Below are 18,559 nucleotides of genomic sequence, written 5' to 3'. Positions count from 1 at the left end.
TCATGACATGTTCTATCATAAAAGTAAAGTGTTGGCTGAAAAAGTCATTTTATCCCAGCCCTTGTTTCCTTCCTGTATTCCAGTGGACAAAGTCCAGCAGGACAGCTCAGTCAATCAATGAAACGCTAACAGATCCAAAAATGCCTGAGAGTGGGACATCTGATAAGTTAAGACCATGAAAACATTCACAATATACTTTTACAATAAGTATTTAAAAAATGGGATCTAGCACTTATGTTATGATAATATTCAAATAGACTTGAATTTGAATAAATCAATTAGTACACATGCTGATTGTGTTGCTAGAAAGTTTTCCTTTGTCTTAACTTACAACACTTACAGGCTGCTTGTAACTTATAGACGTAGAAGTAGAACACACTGAGAACACAGCCAATGACTACAGTATTTTCTGCACTATACGGGCGCAATAAGGCACACCTTTAATGAATTGTTTATTTTATAATTTATTTCATATATAATGCGCACCGGATTACAAGGCGCATATAAAAAAAAGTTGAAATAGATTTAAAAAACTAGTGGCTGTAGTTGCGCTATCCGTCCACTAGCTAGATCATTCACGACTGTGAGTACCTTTAATCAGCTGTGAACGGTCCCTATTGTTATTTCAATGAGGCCATTCTGAGACCCCATCCACATGATACCTGAACTTTTTGAAAACGTAACTTTGTTGTTGCGTTTACGCCTTCCGTCTACACGACAACGCAGATAACCGGAACGAAAACGCATCTTTTTGAAAATGCTGGCCTAGGTGGATTTTTTTAAAAACAGTGGGTCTGCCTTGTCGTGTGGACGGTGTATCCGCAACTTTTTAAAAAGGCTGACGTCTTGCCTGCGATGAAAACCTCTGTGACGTCATATTTATGGGCCCGTGTGTTGTGACAACAAAACACGGAGGATTCCTATTGGATAATATTTGACTCAATACTGCCACCACATGGTTTGGCATGCTTATAGCCATCTTCAAAAATGCACTGCTGCGTTTACGTGTGGACGGAGATTATTTTGAAAACGCTGTTGTGTGGACACAAATCGTTTGATGCGTTTTTAAAAAAGTTGCGTTTTCAAAAAAATCCGTCATTGTGTGGAGCCTCATCAAGGAAACCTGATCGCTTGATCATTCTGCCATCTTGGAAAGAAGTCAACACGTTGGGGTGTTTTCCTTAGCTGCTGAGATTTACTGATAAGAGTACTACCAATAAATAAATAAATAAATAAATAAGATAATTTTGTACTGTCGTACAAAATTATGTAAAACCTGTCAAATTAAATTTGATTTCTATAGCTCTCAGTGACGTGTGGTGAGGTTCACGGAGGTAAGAGCCAGACAAAGTGGCGTATTTGCCACTCTGTCTGGCAAAATACGCCATATTAAAAAACCTGACATTAAAACTGGTTAAATTCATTATGAGTGGACCACTCAGTTAGAACAGGGCGGATTATTTCCTGATCTGAAGTTCGAAACATATTTAACCTCCGACGTTGGTCTTCGTTTGTTGATTAAATCTTGTTTTGATCGATCGGTGGTCCAGTCTGAGGTGAGGTGCAGCTATTTGCTGCTGCACTGTGTGTCCTAAACAATTTCTTAACCAGTTTTAATGTCAGGCTGCTGATTTACTGGCAAATGCGACGCTGTTTTACTCATAGAACTGACTTTAACGTCGGTGTCTTACCGCCATTAATCTCACAGCACATCGCTGCCAGACAGAATACACAAACCTAAATGCGCCCCCCTGCAACATGCTGTTTCAGGTATCAACTAGATTTGCAAATCCATTGCAGCACACCAGGCACCTTTGTCTAGCAGTGACTCTGCTCTTGAAATTTCAGAAAATGCTAGCAGTGACTCTGCTCTTGAAATTTCAGAAAATGCTGGAAGTTCAGCTTTGGGGGTCTTTCATTCGCCTTTATGCCAGTTTCTCTGTGTGTTTCCGCAAACTAATAGAATGGACCGTCTAGATTCCAGATTAGCACCGACACACGACTATCAAGTTTAAAGTGGGTTATTTCCAGCGCCACAGTGGTTGGGAAATACTGAGCTCAGTCAGTCAAACTTGATTAATAGAATTGTTGAAAATTCCGTTTTGCTACGTTATCGTAGCCAGGCACCGATGCTCTCCGCAGGCTGCTCTGCCGTCAGGCAGCAGGTCAGTGAGAGCGGCGGTTTAGTGACGCCCCTTGACTACTTTTGTTAAGGGGCGTAGGCCCGAGTGCCTTGTGAGGGTGCCCCTGGTGGCGTAGTGCGACATGACTGCTGGCCAGACTGCCGCCTTTTTTCAGCGATCATGTTTTTAACCAATATTAATGCGTATATTATTAGGGGAGGCAGTGGCTCAGTGGTAAAGCGGGTTGTCCTATGATTCAAGACTGGCGGTTCGATTCTTGCTCCCACCCAAAAAAATGCTCACCTCCAGAGCACTGCCGAGGCACCCTTGAGCAAGGTGCCATCCCCATTACAAATTGCTCATTTGAGGCGCACCAAGAAGGAGCTGCCTGCCACTCTACCTCCTGTGCATGCCTACAGGCCCCCTTGTGTGTGGTTGTGTGTATTACAGGGGCCTGTACACACTAATATGAATGTGTGTGATTTGATTGACTAACAAAAACTAGAGTGTGCGTTCTTAATTTCCCTTCGGGGATTATAACAGTGTATTAAATTAAATTAAATATCAATCCATATATAAGGCGAATCGGATTATATAAAGCACACTATGGGATTATGAGAAAATTATAGGCTTTTAGGTGCGCCTTATAGTGCGGAAAATACTGTAATTCAGCCAGCTTCAAACCTAAGCTTGGTGTTAGACCTGCAGAACAATCTCATCATGTTAAAGACAACAGCTACAGGCAGGACATTAGTGCTGCTGTGGCTGAAGGTTTTCGCCGTCAAGAAAAAACCATCAGTGGGAGCCTGATGAACAGCCTCCAAGTGAATCATAAAAAATTTGAAAAAAATTGGTGAACTGACCCTGCGCAATTATTGACTCCTATGTTTGATATGCAATGTAAGTCACTCACATGCAAGGATAAGTTACAAAGCGTGCACACAGACGGAACAAATGTAACCCTGCACTGAGATCATATAATTAAGCATTGGCAGGTAGAAAAAACAACAGTGTGTGCTGGGGAGCTGCTAAGGCAGCCATGAGTGTTAGCTGTGAACGTATGGGGCTGGATGCTTGAGGTTGAATAAAGAGGAGGAAGCCCTTTGACAAATCTCTGGGGACAATAATGTTCTTGCGTGCAGGCTGAACACAGTGTGCTTCTGGGGCTCTGGTAATATCGGTGTTTCCTCACACAGACATACACACACCAGTCAGTAGCATCAACCCAAATTTTGAGTGGAAAATTCAAGTTATTTCTTCCATATGAACTCATTTTGAAGGGTTCGGGTCTGAAAATGCCATTGGTTGCTTTATAACAAAATGCTTTTTTTTTCTTCTATCCATCAGCCTCCAACCTGACTTGTGTTGGGTGCATATATATTTAATTTCCAGGCAATTACGTAATCCTATGCTTTGCTAACTGCGATTTTACCACATCGGGCTGCATTCATGCTATGGAAATTACAAAGTACACACAAGATAAAGCAAATAGACGATGAGAACAAAATGTACTATGAGAGACTCAGCAGCTTTTCAGCCCTGTTTGATGGTAACAGCAAATGTGTAGCATCCATATAGAGCAATTACAAAATCAGATGTAATGTTTGAGTCTCATAATCAGCTAATAGTAATCTGGGCTTGCACTAGGAGGTAGTATGACTAAGCCACTGTGGCTCAGTGTAAAAGAATTGAGTAAGCCACAAAAAGCCACACACTGTGTCCAAGACAGTTGTGGGGGGACGTGGGGTTTTTTTTAGAAAATGGGGTTGTTTTCCTGCATTCTGAGGGCAAAATCTTCTGTTCAGTTTACCTACAAAAATACACTAAAGTCAACAGTTCAAGCTGAACTATCTTTATTTCTGTCCTACTTTATGCAGGTATGAATGTGAGATTCAACAATTGAAAACTTCCATTCACCGATGTGAAGATACAAAATACAGTCATACAACATATTACTCAATGTTTACTTGTAAATTTTACTTAGACTAGAAGACATTTTAACATTGACCACCACCAACACCATTGGTATGCCATAGTTTATTTTATCTTATTTTTTTAAATTCAGTAACATGATTTTTCATTTCAATTTAAAAAGGCACGAAAAATAGCAAACGAGGTGAATACACATTTACATGCATCGCTGGTTATTCCTGCCGGTCATAGGGAACAAAAGTCTAAGACTACAAACAAGTATTGATAATATCTTTCATTTACCTTCTGATCAGTCTGTCACCACTCCTCCCCTCTCTCAGCATTCACCATTTATTTATTAATGAGGACACAAACTCTACTATAAAACACTGGATTCTTTTGATCGATCGTCCTCACCTTGTCGTACACCAATTCGCGGGTTCAGCTTGTAAAAAAAACAATATTTTTGTTTTTCATTGGACAAGAGGAGGTCATGACCTGAGTGCATATTTAATGATCGGGAGCGTTTGGGTCACTTCGGCTATTTCCATCGGCATGCTTCGGCTAAATTCCGTTTTCATGCGGAAATAGCGGTGCTATTTTCACTAGTGCCGCTCGCTAGTGGAAATAGCGGAGCTAGCGAGTGAAAAATTAATAAGTTTTAGCCTTTTTTCCATAAAAATAAGAACGCCACTGTGGTTACACAGTCTAAAAACCTTGTGGCCAATCTGGAATTTACTTCGCCTATGGCGAAGTGGCGAATGGCTAGCGCAAGCCCAGACTAATACATAAAATCATATACAGTGCACCCTCATTCATCCAGGTGATGCGTTCCAGGAACCACACAAGATTAACAAATTCCGCGATAGTGCGACAATCTTATTATTTACGGAAATTAAAACTTTATGAACCCTCCTCATGCTGATATTAAACCACCATCTATCTGTATTACCTTTTCCCACACTCTTATCAACTGTTTAAAGCACTTTTGTGTCACACCAAAGTACGACACTCACGGAACATAGCGCACTTCCGGATGCCGTCAGCCAATAGAATGCACGTACGGTATCACGTGACTACATACCAAAAATCCACAATGAAGTGAAGTCGTGATCGTTGATGCACGAATCCTTGAGGGCGCACTGTAATGAAATAATTGTTCATAATCATATCGATCAAAAGAATACTTTCTATAACTCTAACCATGCAAAATAGTGTCCAGCCTAGGAAGGTTATATTGTTAAAGAGGCCTATGTTGAATGTTACCATTGGAACGCTGTCTCAACATAAAGCTACAGTACATCCATGTTGTACAGATGTAAAGTTGGGACATGCGACTGTCAAGCTGACAGAGCACCAACATGTTCCCAACAAACTACCATGTCAGCGGTGGTGACAAGAAGCTGTAGTGACATATCCAGAGGCAACAACTCAGAAGCTGGACAAGGTCATGGTGTCTACAAGTGCAGCGGGTGGTGCCTGATTCTTTGATCTGCTGAACTGCGTAGATGTGACATAATGAAAAAACAATAATAAAAAAGAACTAAATAAGAGTATAATAGTCAGGTCTGGGTTACACAACAACAGCTTGAGTGAAAATGGAAACTCTTTTATGTTTTAGAAAAATTCTACATTCACACAGTGATATTTTAGAAATGCACTTTGTCAACACGGACCTGTTTCCACTTTGCTTTTCAAAATGAACATCTGAAAATAATTTTTGGTATTGTTTTGTTCATGTGAGTTTTCAAGGTGATTTTTTTCAACTCACAAAACGTGCTTTCAAAAGCTTTTTGTTTTCAGCCAGTAGAATGTAAACAAAGAACAAACCACAAGCAATCTACTATAGTTGCTGTGGAAATTCTTCTACGCATCACTGTATTAATAATTATTTTTTTATTTGTTTACATGTTTTTTTGTGGAATATTCAATAAATTAGCTGTCCATTGATATTTTAAACTGTTGGTGGATCAGGATCTGGAGCTTTCGGGAATATTTATGGATTATTTAACAAGGTGAGATTGAGCTCTTTTCAAACTTTTGACTTTCATCTTTACAGCTATGTGTGGAACATATTTATCAGAAATAATGCTAGTCCTTTAAAGCAGTGGTCCCTAACTGCCGGGCCGCGTACCCGTACCAGTCTGTGGGTCATTTGGTACCATGTCGCACAGAAAGAAAAAATAATATACATTACTTCCGTTTTATTTGTTTTGAAATCTGAAAGATGTTCTATTTTGAAAAATTCCCCAATTCTCTGTTACATTCGTCTATGTCAACCACGCCAGTGTACTGGATTAAAATCAAGGCAGATTACCCTGAGATTGCCCAAGAAGTATCGAAAACCCTGTTTCCATTTCCAACCTCCTGTCTTTGTGAAGAGGGATGTTCTGCAGTGATCGAAAAGAAAACCTAACTCCAGAGGAGACCGGACGTCCCAACACACTAGGTGTCATTGTCTCCCGTTACCCCTCAATAAGCGGTCCCCAACCACTAATTTTCATTACTGAAATTATTATTTGATTGACTTGTTCACCCTTTTATTGGAGATGATCAGTATTTCTCCTACGTTGAATGCACTGTTTGTAAGTCGCTATATTTCAAAATAAACCTCATTAGTGCAGTCACTTGAATTGATTTTTTATTATTTTATAATTATTTCTTACAATTATTTCGTTTACAGAGATATTATAAATTTGTGAAAAAAAGGTTGTTTACTGTCTGTTGATGTCTGCATTTTACATAAAACCACTGCGGATGATTTATTATTAGACTACAGCTGTCCTGGCGTCATTAACAATTGTTCTGTTGACACAACTGTTCAACGCTCAGGTAACCATGACATTATTGGAGTTAATCGCGACGTGGATTGCATTGTTTCTTAAGGCTGCCAAGCTATGTTGATCGCCAGTGACATATGACACCCACGTGACCACTGAATGCGGAAGCTGCTGTGGCAGATTTTAAGCTTTTCTGAACAAAGGGATGATGCTACACATATTAAAAAAAATTTTCTTCTATTTTTCAGAATGATGAATAACATATTTGTCACTTTCAATTAACTTTACTGTCCCTTTAAAGCTTCATAAAAGTTATGAATATACCACCCCTATCTGAACTCGATGGTCAACAGCAAAACAATCAAACTACTAAAATTCATTTCTCACAACAATTAAGGTCAGATGTCTGGGCTCGCGCTAGCCATTCGCCACTTCGCCGTGGGCGAAGTAAATTCCATATGGCTACAAGGTTTTTAGCTTGTGTAGCCACAGTGGCGTTCTTATTTTTAGGAAAAAAAGTCCAAAACTTACAACTTCCGAAAATCCCTCAGCGATAACATAAGAAAACAATAGCATGCTGCTATTTCCACAAGCTGACGGAAATAGCTGAAGTGACCCTAAAGCTCCCAATCATTAAATATGCACTCGGGTCATGACCGCCTCTCGCCCAATAAAAAAGAAAAAACTAGGGCTGTCACTTTAACGCATTAATTAGATTAATTAAAGTATGTTGCAAATTAATGCGCTATAAAAATTAACGCAATTAATCACGAGTGGCAAGTCAAGCATTTTAAATTTGGCCCACTGAGTGATCCGTAGGCTGCAGCGGCACGTCACTTCCTACCTGCGCCACTAGTCAAAAGCAGAGTGACTGACAACAGAGATGGACGCGACACAGGAGAGCGAGGCAAGCCCACTCGGACCTTTGGGCGGAAAGTTTATTTGTAAAAAGAACAAAGACGGGACTATCAACAAAAACGCAGTGATTCTGCGCTGCCAATCTGCCTCTGTCAGTCTGCCCCAGGGCAGCTGTGGCTACACGTAGCTTACCATCACCAAGTATGAATGAGGAGTGAATGAATAATGGATCCGATGTAAAGCATCTTTGAGAATCCAGAAAAGCACTATATGAATCGAATCCATTATTATTATTATTATTTGTACCTTTTGTAAAAGAGAATTTTCATATCACCGAAGCAGCTCCAGCCTAACGTATCATTTAAATGCAAAACATGTCAAGGACACAGAGTTGAACGTTGGCTTACCCTTTTAAAGGAAAAGCCTGTTGGCATCTTGCCATTTAGTTGCCTTATTTAGAGGCATGTTATACTATTCATTTTGAATTGCTGTATTGAGTTAGCTTTAGTATTAATTTTGATTGAGAGTCTGCTTATGTGCCTATTTGAGACTCAGTCTTATTTTATTTCTGAATTTTATTTATTTTATTGAACTGTATTCGTTTTGCATTTTTGAGAAATGCACCTGGCCTAATTGGTTTGCTGATGTGCTTGGCCTTTTAAAAAAAAAAATTTCATTTATAAAGCACACTTAACCAATAAAAATGTGGATTTCAAATTTTCTTTTCTTGGTGTATTCTATTGATTAGTCATGCAATACAATTTTGTAATGTCCTAGAATTCAAATTCTTTATTTGGGGGCCTTTAGCAGGTATGAGATTAAAATGTGGTTAATTAGATTGATTAATTAATTACAAATCCTGTAATTAATTGGATGAATTTTTTTAATTGCCTGACAGCACTAAAAAAAACAGGATTCTTTTTTTACAAACTAAACCCGCAAATTGGTGTACGATAAGGCGAGGACGATCGATTGAAAGAAAATGAGAATAGAGTGTTTTATAGTAGATTTTGCGTTAAAATTCTAATTGAACAACAAATGGGGAATGCTGAGAGGGGGTAGGAGTGGTGACAGACCGATCAGAAGGTAAATGAAAGATATTATCAATACTTTTTTGTAGTCTTAGACTTTTGATCTCTGACCGGCAGGAATAACCAGCGATGCATGTAAATGTGTATTCGCCTCGCTTTCTATATTTCACGCCTTTTTCAATTGAAATGAAAAATAATATTATCGAATTAAAAAACTAAACTAAACTATGTCATACCAATGGCGTTGTCTAAGTCCAAGTTAAAATGTATTCTAGTCCAAGTAAAAATTACAAGTAAACATTGAGTAATATTTTGTAATGACTGTATCTTCACATAGTGATTGTAAGTTTTCAATTGTTGAATCTCACATTTATGCCTGTATAAAGTAGGATAGAAACAAAGATACAGTGATACCTCTACTTAAAAAATTTTCTACTTACGAAATTTCTCAGCAGGAAAATATTGCCTCTACTTACGAGAGAAATTTCAACTTAAGTAATGTAAAAACACAGTATCGGCTGATACTCGAATCGCCCACAGGTTCCTGAAGCTGCTCTACCATTGGCTATTACCTATTACGTATCTTCCTGGCATCCCACTGGCTAAGAGGGATGCCACTCCACCTCTGTGTGGAGCTAGATCGGTGCTTATGCAGTGACTTCGGCATTCAGCACTCGACCCGTGAGGTAGTCTGATAGTTTTGAGCAAATATAATAACTTTTTGAGTACGTATTCGCTATGGACCCCAAGAAAGTGACGGAGAAAAGAGGAAAAGATGAAGAAAAGAGTTTTTTTGTCCATACAAACAAAGCAAGACATAATAGAAAAGCGTGAAAAAGGGATGTGTTTGGTTAATCTTGCCAAAGAATATGGCCGAAATGCATCTGCAAACGCCACGTTATTAAAACAAAAGGAAGTTTAAGGAGTGCAAGTCATCTCATGGGTGGTTGGAGAGGTTCAAAAGGAGGACTGGAATTCACTCTGTTGTTCAGCATCGTGAGATAGGAGCTCATGAACCAAAGAGCAAAAAACACTGAGGACAGCAGTTAAAAAGTAAATGACCGTCATTGTTATTCTCTATTCTTTGTTTTTTACGTTATGCACAACTCTCATTTATTGTGCATCTAATCGTAACATGTATTTGTTACATGTTTTGATGCATTTTTATGCTTTATAAAACATTTATGTTTGAATTTGCATGGAAAACGCGTCTCTACTTACGTAATTTTCTACTTACGTAATGTCTTCCGGAACCAATTAATTTCGTAAGTAGAGGTACCACTGTAGTTAGCTTGAACTATTGACTTTAGTGTATTTTTGTAGGTAAACTGAACAGATTTTGCCCTCAGAATGCAGGAAAACAACCCCGTTTTCTAAAAAATTTCCCATGGGGGCCCCCCAGACCCCCTTTCGGGGGGGAATCCCCCCCACACACCCCTACTACGAGTGTGGTTTTACACCCCCCAACAAGTGAAAACTTGCATTCACTATGTGAAGATACAGTCATTCAAAATATTACTTCCTCCGGGATTAATAAAGTATCATCTATCTATCTATCTATCTATCTATCAACATCAATCAATGTTTACTTGTAAGTTTTACTTGGATTACAAGACATTTTAACTTTGACACTTTGATTTTAATAAATTAGATTCTTGGTATTACTCAATGTTTACTTGTAAATTTTACTTGCTATTATATCCAGCCGCTGTCTTTGACACAGAATGTGGCTTTTGGTGGCTTACTAAATTCTTTTACACCGAGTGGCTTTTACACACAGTGGCTTAGTCATACTACCTCCTAGTGCAAGCCCAGAATGTGACAGATTTCGCTGCAACTACAGCTGAATTTTGATAATTAGATGTCTTCAATGTTCTTACACATGTTAAATTCAGGATAGACTAAGCCATCTATTATTATAAAAAATTGAAATCTCTGCTCTGATGGGCCTCAACTCTAATAACCTGTTCCCCATTATAGTCAAGCCTTCCATACAATTCAATCGAAATCCATTCAAACCATTTTGAAATAGCTTTGCTGACAGAAAACTTAAACTGCAGATTATAGAACCTCTTTACATCACAAAATAATATTTTTAATTTAAAAAAATGGAATTTAGTAAAAAAAAAAAAAGTGAACATCAAGGAATGGCAGATATAAATCAGTCTAGCATTTCATTAATTTCACTCATGACAAAACCACTAAAAAAAGAAAGAACAAAAAACAAAAACAACAGGTATAACAAGTCCAGTCCAGGAGGTAACATACAACCATCAAGTCGATCAAGCAAAAAGTTCACAACGTATTTTACTCTGAAAGTTTACGCAGATTCTTGAAAGAAATGTTTTAGAATATCCAGCCCGGGGCAAAAGTTCGACCTGCTAAGATGTGTTTGTCTGTATCATGTTACACAGGAACACAATTTTCGGAATACAGTATATCAGAATACCATGAGTTAGCACACAGGATTTAGCTCTGAGCTAATAAAACTTGTCATCAAAGGGAAGCTAACGCTGACGGATTGTTATGACGCGTTATGGCGGGGCGCTAATGACATTAACTCACCTCACTGACGAAGCTTCGGCAAATCACTATAAACCCACTAGCATCCACGGGAGGATGACTCTTAGCAGCTAGCCGCTGTTAACATCGTGTTCACTTCCAGGACTTCACTCCACGTCAGGAAATGTGACAAAATATGGTCGCTTCGCCGACTTGTGACCGCAAATGAAAAATTCGATCACCTCGGGTGGCCCCACGGCTGCCGGTTCACACAGCCCTGACACGCAGTTCCCCACAACTGGTTAGCGATGAGTAAAGATAATTCCGTGGAGAAAACTAGTGGAGATTCCACGCCAGTCTAAAAGTTCATATTTTCGACACGGTCACGTCGCTTTCTCTATTGCGTCCACGCCGGAAACATGAACGTTCCCAGTTGAGGTTAATTACGTTCGCGTGGCAACTAAGAATGTTGGAGTTTTTTTAAATTTACCACCTGCTTAAGTGATTATTTGCTGCAGGAGCGGCACGTACGGAAGCTAAAACAGCTAGCACTTGGCTACTTAGCGGCTAGCCGAATAGACAGCTAGCGGCTAGCTAGCCACCTAGCTGTCGAAGCGAACAATCACGTTGTGGGGGGTTGTCTTAAAAATATATAACATTCCTTACCTCCAACTCGATACATGTTGGCCGCCATTCTCTCGTAGCCTTTAGCAGAATTAATCCCGGGTTATTCCCCGCGTGGATAGAAAAAGGTCAGTGGGGATCAGTTTTATTCCTTTATTTATTGTAGACACCCCCACCGTGAAACAAAGCCGGCTCAGGGCACTACGAGCTGAGCTGCGGCGGGTAAAAAGTTGAAAGTTTCCGTTAGCAATGTTCCGGAGGGTGTCCCAAAAAATTTAAGTCTTTGTTTTCGGTCCCACTGAAGACCTTCCTCCACTCTTCCTCACTCACTCATTCACACACAGCTAGCCTGTATCTTACTCCACTCTTCCTCCCATCCTCCGCTCCCAGCTTCATCCTCCTCTTCTTCACCTCCGCTCAGTTCAGCACAACACACTCAGCGCGCACAGAAAACACACTCACTGGCCCCCTTCGTTTGGTGGCGTTCGTCATCTTCGGAAATCATCGGAAATCTCCGTCGAGCTTTACCGATCAACCTGCTTCTAGTGTGAAATATTCTGTAAGTGGATAACTTTAATACATTTAGTTAAAATGGTTGAAAGGGGATTCTAATACGTTTTCAGTACTATAACTGATGAGGATAAACAAGGTTTAAATTGAAATTAATAATTTTATCAAGTGAGGAGAAAATCAACAAATTGCACGTAGTAGAGATCAATAAATGACACGTCCTTCAAAATAAAATCCTGATAACGCTAGGGAAAACCAAAATGTAATAGTCTGTATTTTAATGTAGCCGCAAGAGGGCACAAACCAGTGTCTTATTGTGCTGGTCCCAAGCCCGGATAAATACTGAGGGTTATGTCAGGAAGGGCATCCAATGTAAGACTTTTGCCAAATCAAACATGCAAATCAAATCTATAACTTCCATACCGGATCGGTCGAGGCCCAGGTTAACAACAACCACCATCGGTGCTGTTCACCTACAGGATGCCGGTGGAAATTGGATTACTGTTGGTCAAAGAAGGAGAGGAGGAAAGTGTGTTCGTAGGAAGAGAGAGAAGAGGAACGCCAAGAGTACAGGACTGAGAGTAGGGACGTTGAATGTTGGAACTATGACAGGAAAAGGTAAAGAGTTGGTTGACATGATGCAGAGGAGGAAGGTAGACATACTTTGTGTCCAGGAGACCAGGTGGAAAGGTAGCAAGGTTAGAAGTTTAGGAGCAAGGTTCAAATTGTTCTATCATGGTGTACATAGGAAAAGAAATGGAGTAGGACTTACCTTGAAGGAAAAGTTTGTTAGCAATGTTCTGGAGGTAAAAAGAGTCTAAAGTTAAAAATCGAAGGTGTGATGTTCAATGTTGTTAGCGGGTATGCTCCACAGGTAGGATGTGAGCTGGATGAGAAGGAGAAATTCTGGTTGGACTTTGATGAAGTGATGCAAAACATACCTAGAAATAAGAGAGTTGTCATTGGTGCAGACTTCCATGGACGTGTTGGTACAGGAAACAGAGGTGATGAGGAGGTGATGGGCAGGTTAAGTATCCAGGAAAGGAATGCAGAAGGACAGATGGTGGTTGACTTTGCAGAAAGGATGGAAATGGCTATAGTGAATACTTTCTTGCAGAAGAGGCAGGTACATAGGGTAACCTATAAGAGTGGAGGTAGGAGCACACAGGTAGACTACATCTTGTGTTGAAGGTGTAATCTGAAGGAGATTAGTGACTGCAAAGTAGTGGTAGGCGAGAGTGTAGCGAAACAGCATAAGAAGGTGGTGTGTAGGATGACTCTGGTGGTGAGGAAGATGAAGAGGGCTAAGGCAGAGCAGAAGATGAAATGGCGGAAGCTGAAAAAGGAAGAGTGTTGCAGCACTTTTAGGAATTAAAGCAGGTGGGTGGTCAGGAGGTGCTTCCAGATGATTAGACAACTACAGCTAATGTGATCAGGGAGACAGGTCGGAGAGTACTTGGTGTGTCATCTGGACGGAAAGTAGATAAGGAGACTTGGTGGTGGAATGAGGAGGTACAGGAGGGTATATAGACAAAGCGGTTAAGCTAAGAAGAAGTGGGACACTGAGAGGACTGAGGAGAATAGACAGGAGTGCAGAGAGATGCAGCGTAAGGTGAAAGTAGAGGTAGCAAAGGCCAAACAGGGGGCTTGTGATTACTTTATGGTAGGTTAGACAGTAAGGAGGGGGAGACTGATCTATACCGGTTGGCAAGACAGAGGGACAAAGATGGGAAGGACGTGCAGCAGGTTAGGGTGATTAAGGATAGGGATGGAAGTCTATTGACAGGTGCCATTAGTGTGATGGGAAGATGGAAAGAGTACTTTGAAGAGTTGATGAACGAGGAAAATGAGGGAGAAGAAAGACTAGAAGAGGTGACTGTTGTGGACCAGGATGTAGCAAAGATTAGTCAGGATTAAGTGAAGAGGGCGTTGAAGAGGATGAAGAGTAGAAAGGCACTTGGTCCTGATGATATAACTGGTATGGAAGTGTCTAGGAGAGGTGGCAGTAGAGTTTCTGACTGGGTTGTTCAACAGGATCTTAGATAGTGAGAAGATGCCTGAGGAATGGAGGAGAAGTGTGCTGGTGCCCATTTGTAAGAAAAAGGGAGATGTGCAGAGTTGTGGCAACTACAGAGGAATAAAGCTGATGAATCATACAATGAAGTTATGGGAAACTAAGGGCAGAAGTGAGCATTTGTGAGCAGCAGTATGGTTTCTTGCCAAAAATGAGTAGTACAGATGCAGTATTTGCTTTGAGGATGCTGATAGAGAAGTACAGAAAAGGCCAGGGGGAGCTTCATTGTGTTTTTGTAGATCTGGAGAAAGCTTATAACAGGGTGCCCAGAGAGGAACTGTGGTATTGTATGAGGAAGTCTGGAGTGGCAGAGAAGTATGTTAGAGCGGTGCAGGACATGTATGAGGACTGTAAGACAGCAGTCAGGTGTGTCAGACGAGTTCAAGGTGGAGGTGGGTCTGCACCAGGGATCAGCTCTGAGCCCCTTCTTGTTTGCTATGGTGATGGACCACCCGACAGACTAGTTTAGACAGTAATCTCCATGGACTATGATGTTTGCAGATGACATTGTGATCTGTAGTGAGAGAGGGAACAGGTGGAGGAGAAGCTAGAGAGGTGGAGGTTTTCCTGGAAAGGAGAGGAGTGAAAGTTAGCCACAGTAAGACAGAGTACATGTGTGTGGATGAGAAGGACCCAAGTGGAAGAGTGAGGTTACAGGGAAAAGAGATCAAGAAGGTGGAGGATTTTAAGTACTTCGGGTCAACAGTCCATAGCAATGGAGAGTGTGGAAAAGAGGTGAAGAAGCCTGTACAGGCAGGATGGTACGGGTGGAGGAAAGTGTCAGGTTTGATGTGTGATAGAAGAGTTTCAGCTAAAATGAAAGGAAAGGTGTACAAAACTGTGGTGACCCAGCGATGTTGTTTGGTCTAGAGACAGTGTCACTGAGGAAAAAACAGGAGACAGAGCTTGAGGTAGCAGAGATGAAGATGCTGAGGTTCTCTTTGGGAGTCACCAGGATGAATAGGATCAGGAATCAGTACATCAGATGGACAGCACATGTTTAGAGGATTTGAAGATAAAGTTAGAGAGGCCAGACTGAGATAGCTTGGATGTGTCCAGAAGATGGATTGTGAATATATTGGTAGAGGGATGCTGAGTTTTAAACTGCCAGGTAGGAGGCCTAGAGGAAGACCAAAGAGAAGGTTTATGGATGTAGTGAAAGAGAACATGAAGGTAGTCGATGTGAAAGAAGAGGATGAAGAAGACAGGGTTAGATGGAGGCAATTGATTCACTTTGGCGACCCCTGAAGGGAAAAGCCAAAAGGAAAAGAAGAGGACTAAATGTGATTTCTCAAAAATAAAGTAATCTGGGAGAATAATTAGTGGTATGTCACTACTTGTTAGAAATCCAGTGATCATATGAACATACTGCAAACTTACCTATGAAGTGCAAAGCAACATCAAATTTTAAATGATACTGACGTGCTGCAATGCGCTCACTTTTTAATTTTTAATTTTTAATCCCACCCACCAGACGGGCCATTGAGTGTGTGGGTTGTGTATTTTTTCCTCTAAAACTGTGTTATTGTTTTCAGCTGCCACTTTTCCCCAAGCAGCTGTATTTGGGTCTTCACTTCAATTTGGCTGAAACCTAACATTTTCTCACTTCACTTCACTTCTTTATGAGGATAACACTCAAGCTTTCTGAGCACGATGCAGACTACTGTGAGCAACATCAGATGTGCATGCTGTGGCCACACAAAAGTATCACAATTGTTCAAAACCTTGGATGATAGCAAGTTATATGGCTTATTAAAATAATCAAATTACAGCAGCAATTTTTATTCGTTTATTTTTAATATAAGTGATTTCTTCTTCTTCTTCTTCTTCTTTTCCTTTCGGCTTTTCCCTTCAGGGGTCGCCACAGCGAATCAATTTCCTCCATCTAGCCCTGTCCTTTGAATCCTCTTCTCTCACACCAACTACCTTCATGTCTTCCCTCATTACATCCATAAACCTCCTCTTTGGTCTTCCTCTAGGCCTCCTGCCTGGCAGTTCAAAACTCAGCATCCTTCTACCAATATATTCACTATCTCTTCTCTAGACATGTCCAAACCATCTCAGTCTGGCCTCTCTGACTTTATCTCCAAAACCTCTAACATGTGCTGTCCCTCTGATGTACTCATTCCTGATCCTATCCTTCCTGGTCACTCCCAGAGAGAACCTCAGCATCTTCATCTCTGCTACCTCCAGCTCTATCTCCTGTCTTTTCTTCAGTGACACTGTCTCTAGACCAAACAACATCGCTGGTCTCACCACAGTTTTGTACACCTTTCCTTTCATTTTAGCTGAAACTCTTCTATCACACATCACACCTGACACTTTCCTCCACCCGTTCCATCCTGCCTGGACACGCTTCTTCACCTCTTTTCCACACTCTCCATTGCTATGGACTGTTGACCCTAAGTACTCTAAATCCCCCACCTTCTTGATCTCTTCTCCCTGTAACCTCACTCTTCCACTTGGGTCCCTCTCATTCACACACATGTACTCTGTCGTACTGCGACTAACCTTCATTCCTCTCCTTTCCAGGACAAACCTCCACCTCTCTAGCTTCTCCTCCACCTGTTCCCTGCTCTCACTACAAATCACAATGTCATCTGCAAACATCATAGTCCATGGAGATTCCTGTCTAACCTCATCTGTCAGCCTGTCCATCACCACAGCGAACAAGAAGGGGCTCAGAGCTGATCCCTGATGCAGTCCCACCTCCACCTTGAACTTCTCTGTCACACCTACAGCACACCTCACCACTGCCTTACAGTCCTCATACATGTCCTGCACTGCTCTAACATACTTCTCTGCCACTCCAGACTTCCTCATACAATACCACAGTTCCTCTCTGGGAACCCTATCGTAAGCTTTCTCCATATCTACAAAAACACAATGCAGCTCCCTCTGGCCTTCTCTGTACTTCTCTATCAACATCCTCAAAGCAAATACTGCATCTGTAGTACTCTTTTTTGGCATGAAACCATACTGCTGCTCACAAATGTTCACTTCTGCCCTTAGTCTAGCTTCAACTACTCTCTCCCATAACTTCATTGTATGGCTCATCAGCTTTATTCCTCTGTAGTTGCCACAACTCTGCACATCTCCCTTGTTCTTAAAAATGGGCACCAGCACCCTTCTCCTCCATTCCTCAGGCATCTTCTCACTATCTAAGATCCTGTTGAACAACCCAGTCAGAAACTCTACTGCCACCTCTCCTAGACACTTCCATACCTCTACAGGTATATCATCAGGGCCGACTGCCTTTCCACTCTTCCTCCTCTTCAATGCCCTCCTCACTTCATCCTGACTAATCTTTGCTACATCCTGGTCCACAACAGTCACCTCTTCTAGTCTTTGTTCTCTCTCATTTTCCTCGTTCATCAACTCTTCAAAGTACTCTTTCCATCTTCCCATCACACTACTAGCACCTGTCAATAGACTTCTATCCCTATCCTTAATCACCCTAACCTGCTGCACATCCTTCCCATCTTTGTCTCTCTGTCTTGCCAACCGGTATAGATCAGTCTCTCCCTCCTTACTGTCCAACCTAGCATACAAGTCATCATAAGCTTCTTGTTTGGCCTTTGCTACCTCTACCTTCACCTTACGCTGCATCTCCCTGTACTCCTGTCTACTCTCCTCAGTCCTCTCAGTGTCTCACTTCTTCTTAGCTAACCTCTTTCTCTGTATACACTCCTGTACCTCCTCATTCCACCACCAAGTCTCCTTATCTACTTTCCTTCCAGATGACACACCAAGTACTCTCCTACCTGTCTCCCTGATCACATTAGCCGTAGTTGTCCAGTCATCTGGAAGCACCTCCTGACCACCCAGAGCTTGTCTTAACTCCCTCCTGAAAGTCATGCAACACTCTTCCTTTTTCAGCTTTCACCATTTCGTCTACTGCTCTGCCTTTTCCCTCTTCATCTTCCTCACCACCAGAGTCATCCTACACACCACCATCCTATGCTGTTTGGCTACACTCTCACCTACCACTACTTTGCAGTCACTGATCTCTTTCAGGTTACACCGTCTACACAAGATGTAGTCTACCTGTGTGCTCCTACCGCCACTCTTATAGGTCACTCTATGTTCCTGCCTCTTCTGGAAGAAAGTATTCACTACAGCCATTTCCATCCTTTTTGCAAAGTC

At 41.2% G+C, this 18,559-nt stretch overlaps 1 protein-coding gene across 1 annotated transcript in view; it reads right to left on the bottom strand.

Annotated features, from left to right (window-relative positions):
• The window catches only part of mta2 (metastasis associated 1 family, member 2), a 47,268-nt gene extending 34,976 nt beyond the window's left edge, over positions 1 to 12,292 (bottom strand). The window contains exon 1 of the mRNA XM_068307821.1: positions 11,872 to 12,292. Coding sequence (XP_068163922.1) covers positions 11,872 to 11,899 — 28 coding nt within the window. The 5' untranslated portion in view covers positions 11,900 to 12,292. The remainder of the gene's footprint in view (positions 1 to 11,871) is intronic.
• Between the last annotated feature and the right edge of the window lie 6,267 nt (positions 12,293 to 18,559).

Source organism: Antennarius striatus, chromosome 23 (assembly GCF_040054535.1).
Source record: "Antennarius striatus isolate MH-2024 chromosome 23, ASM4005453v1, whole genome shotgun sequence".
Classification (NCBI taxonomy): domain Eukaryota; kingdom Metazoa; phylum Chordata; class Actinopteri; order Lophiiformes; family Antennariidae; genus Antennarius; species Antennarius striatus.
This window is presented reverse-complemented; position numbering and strand designations above follow the sequence as displayed.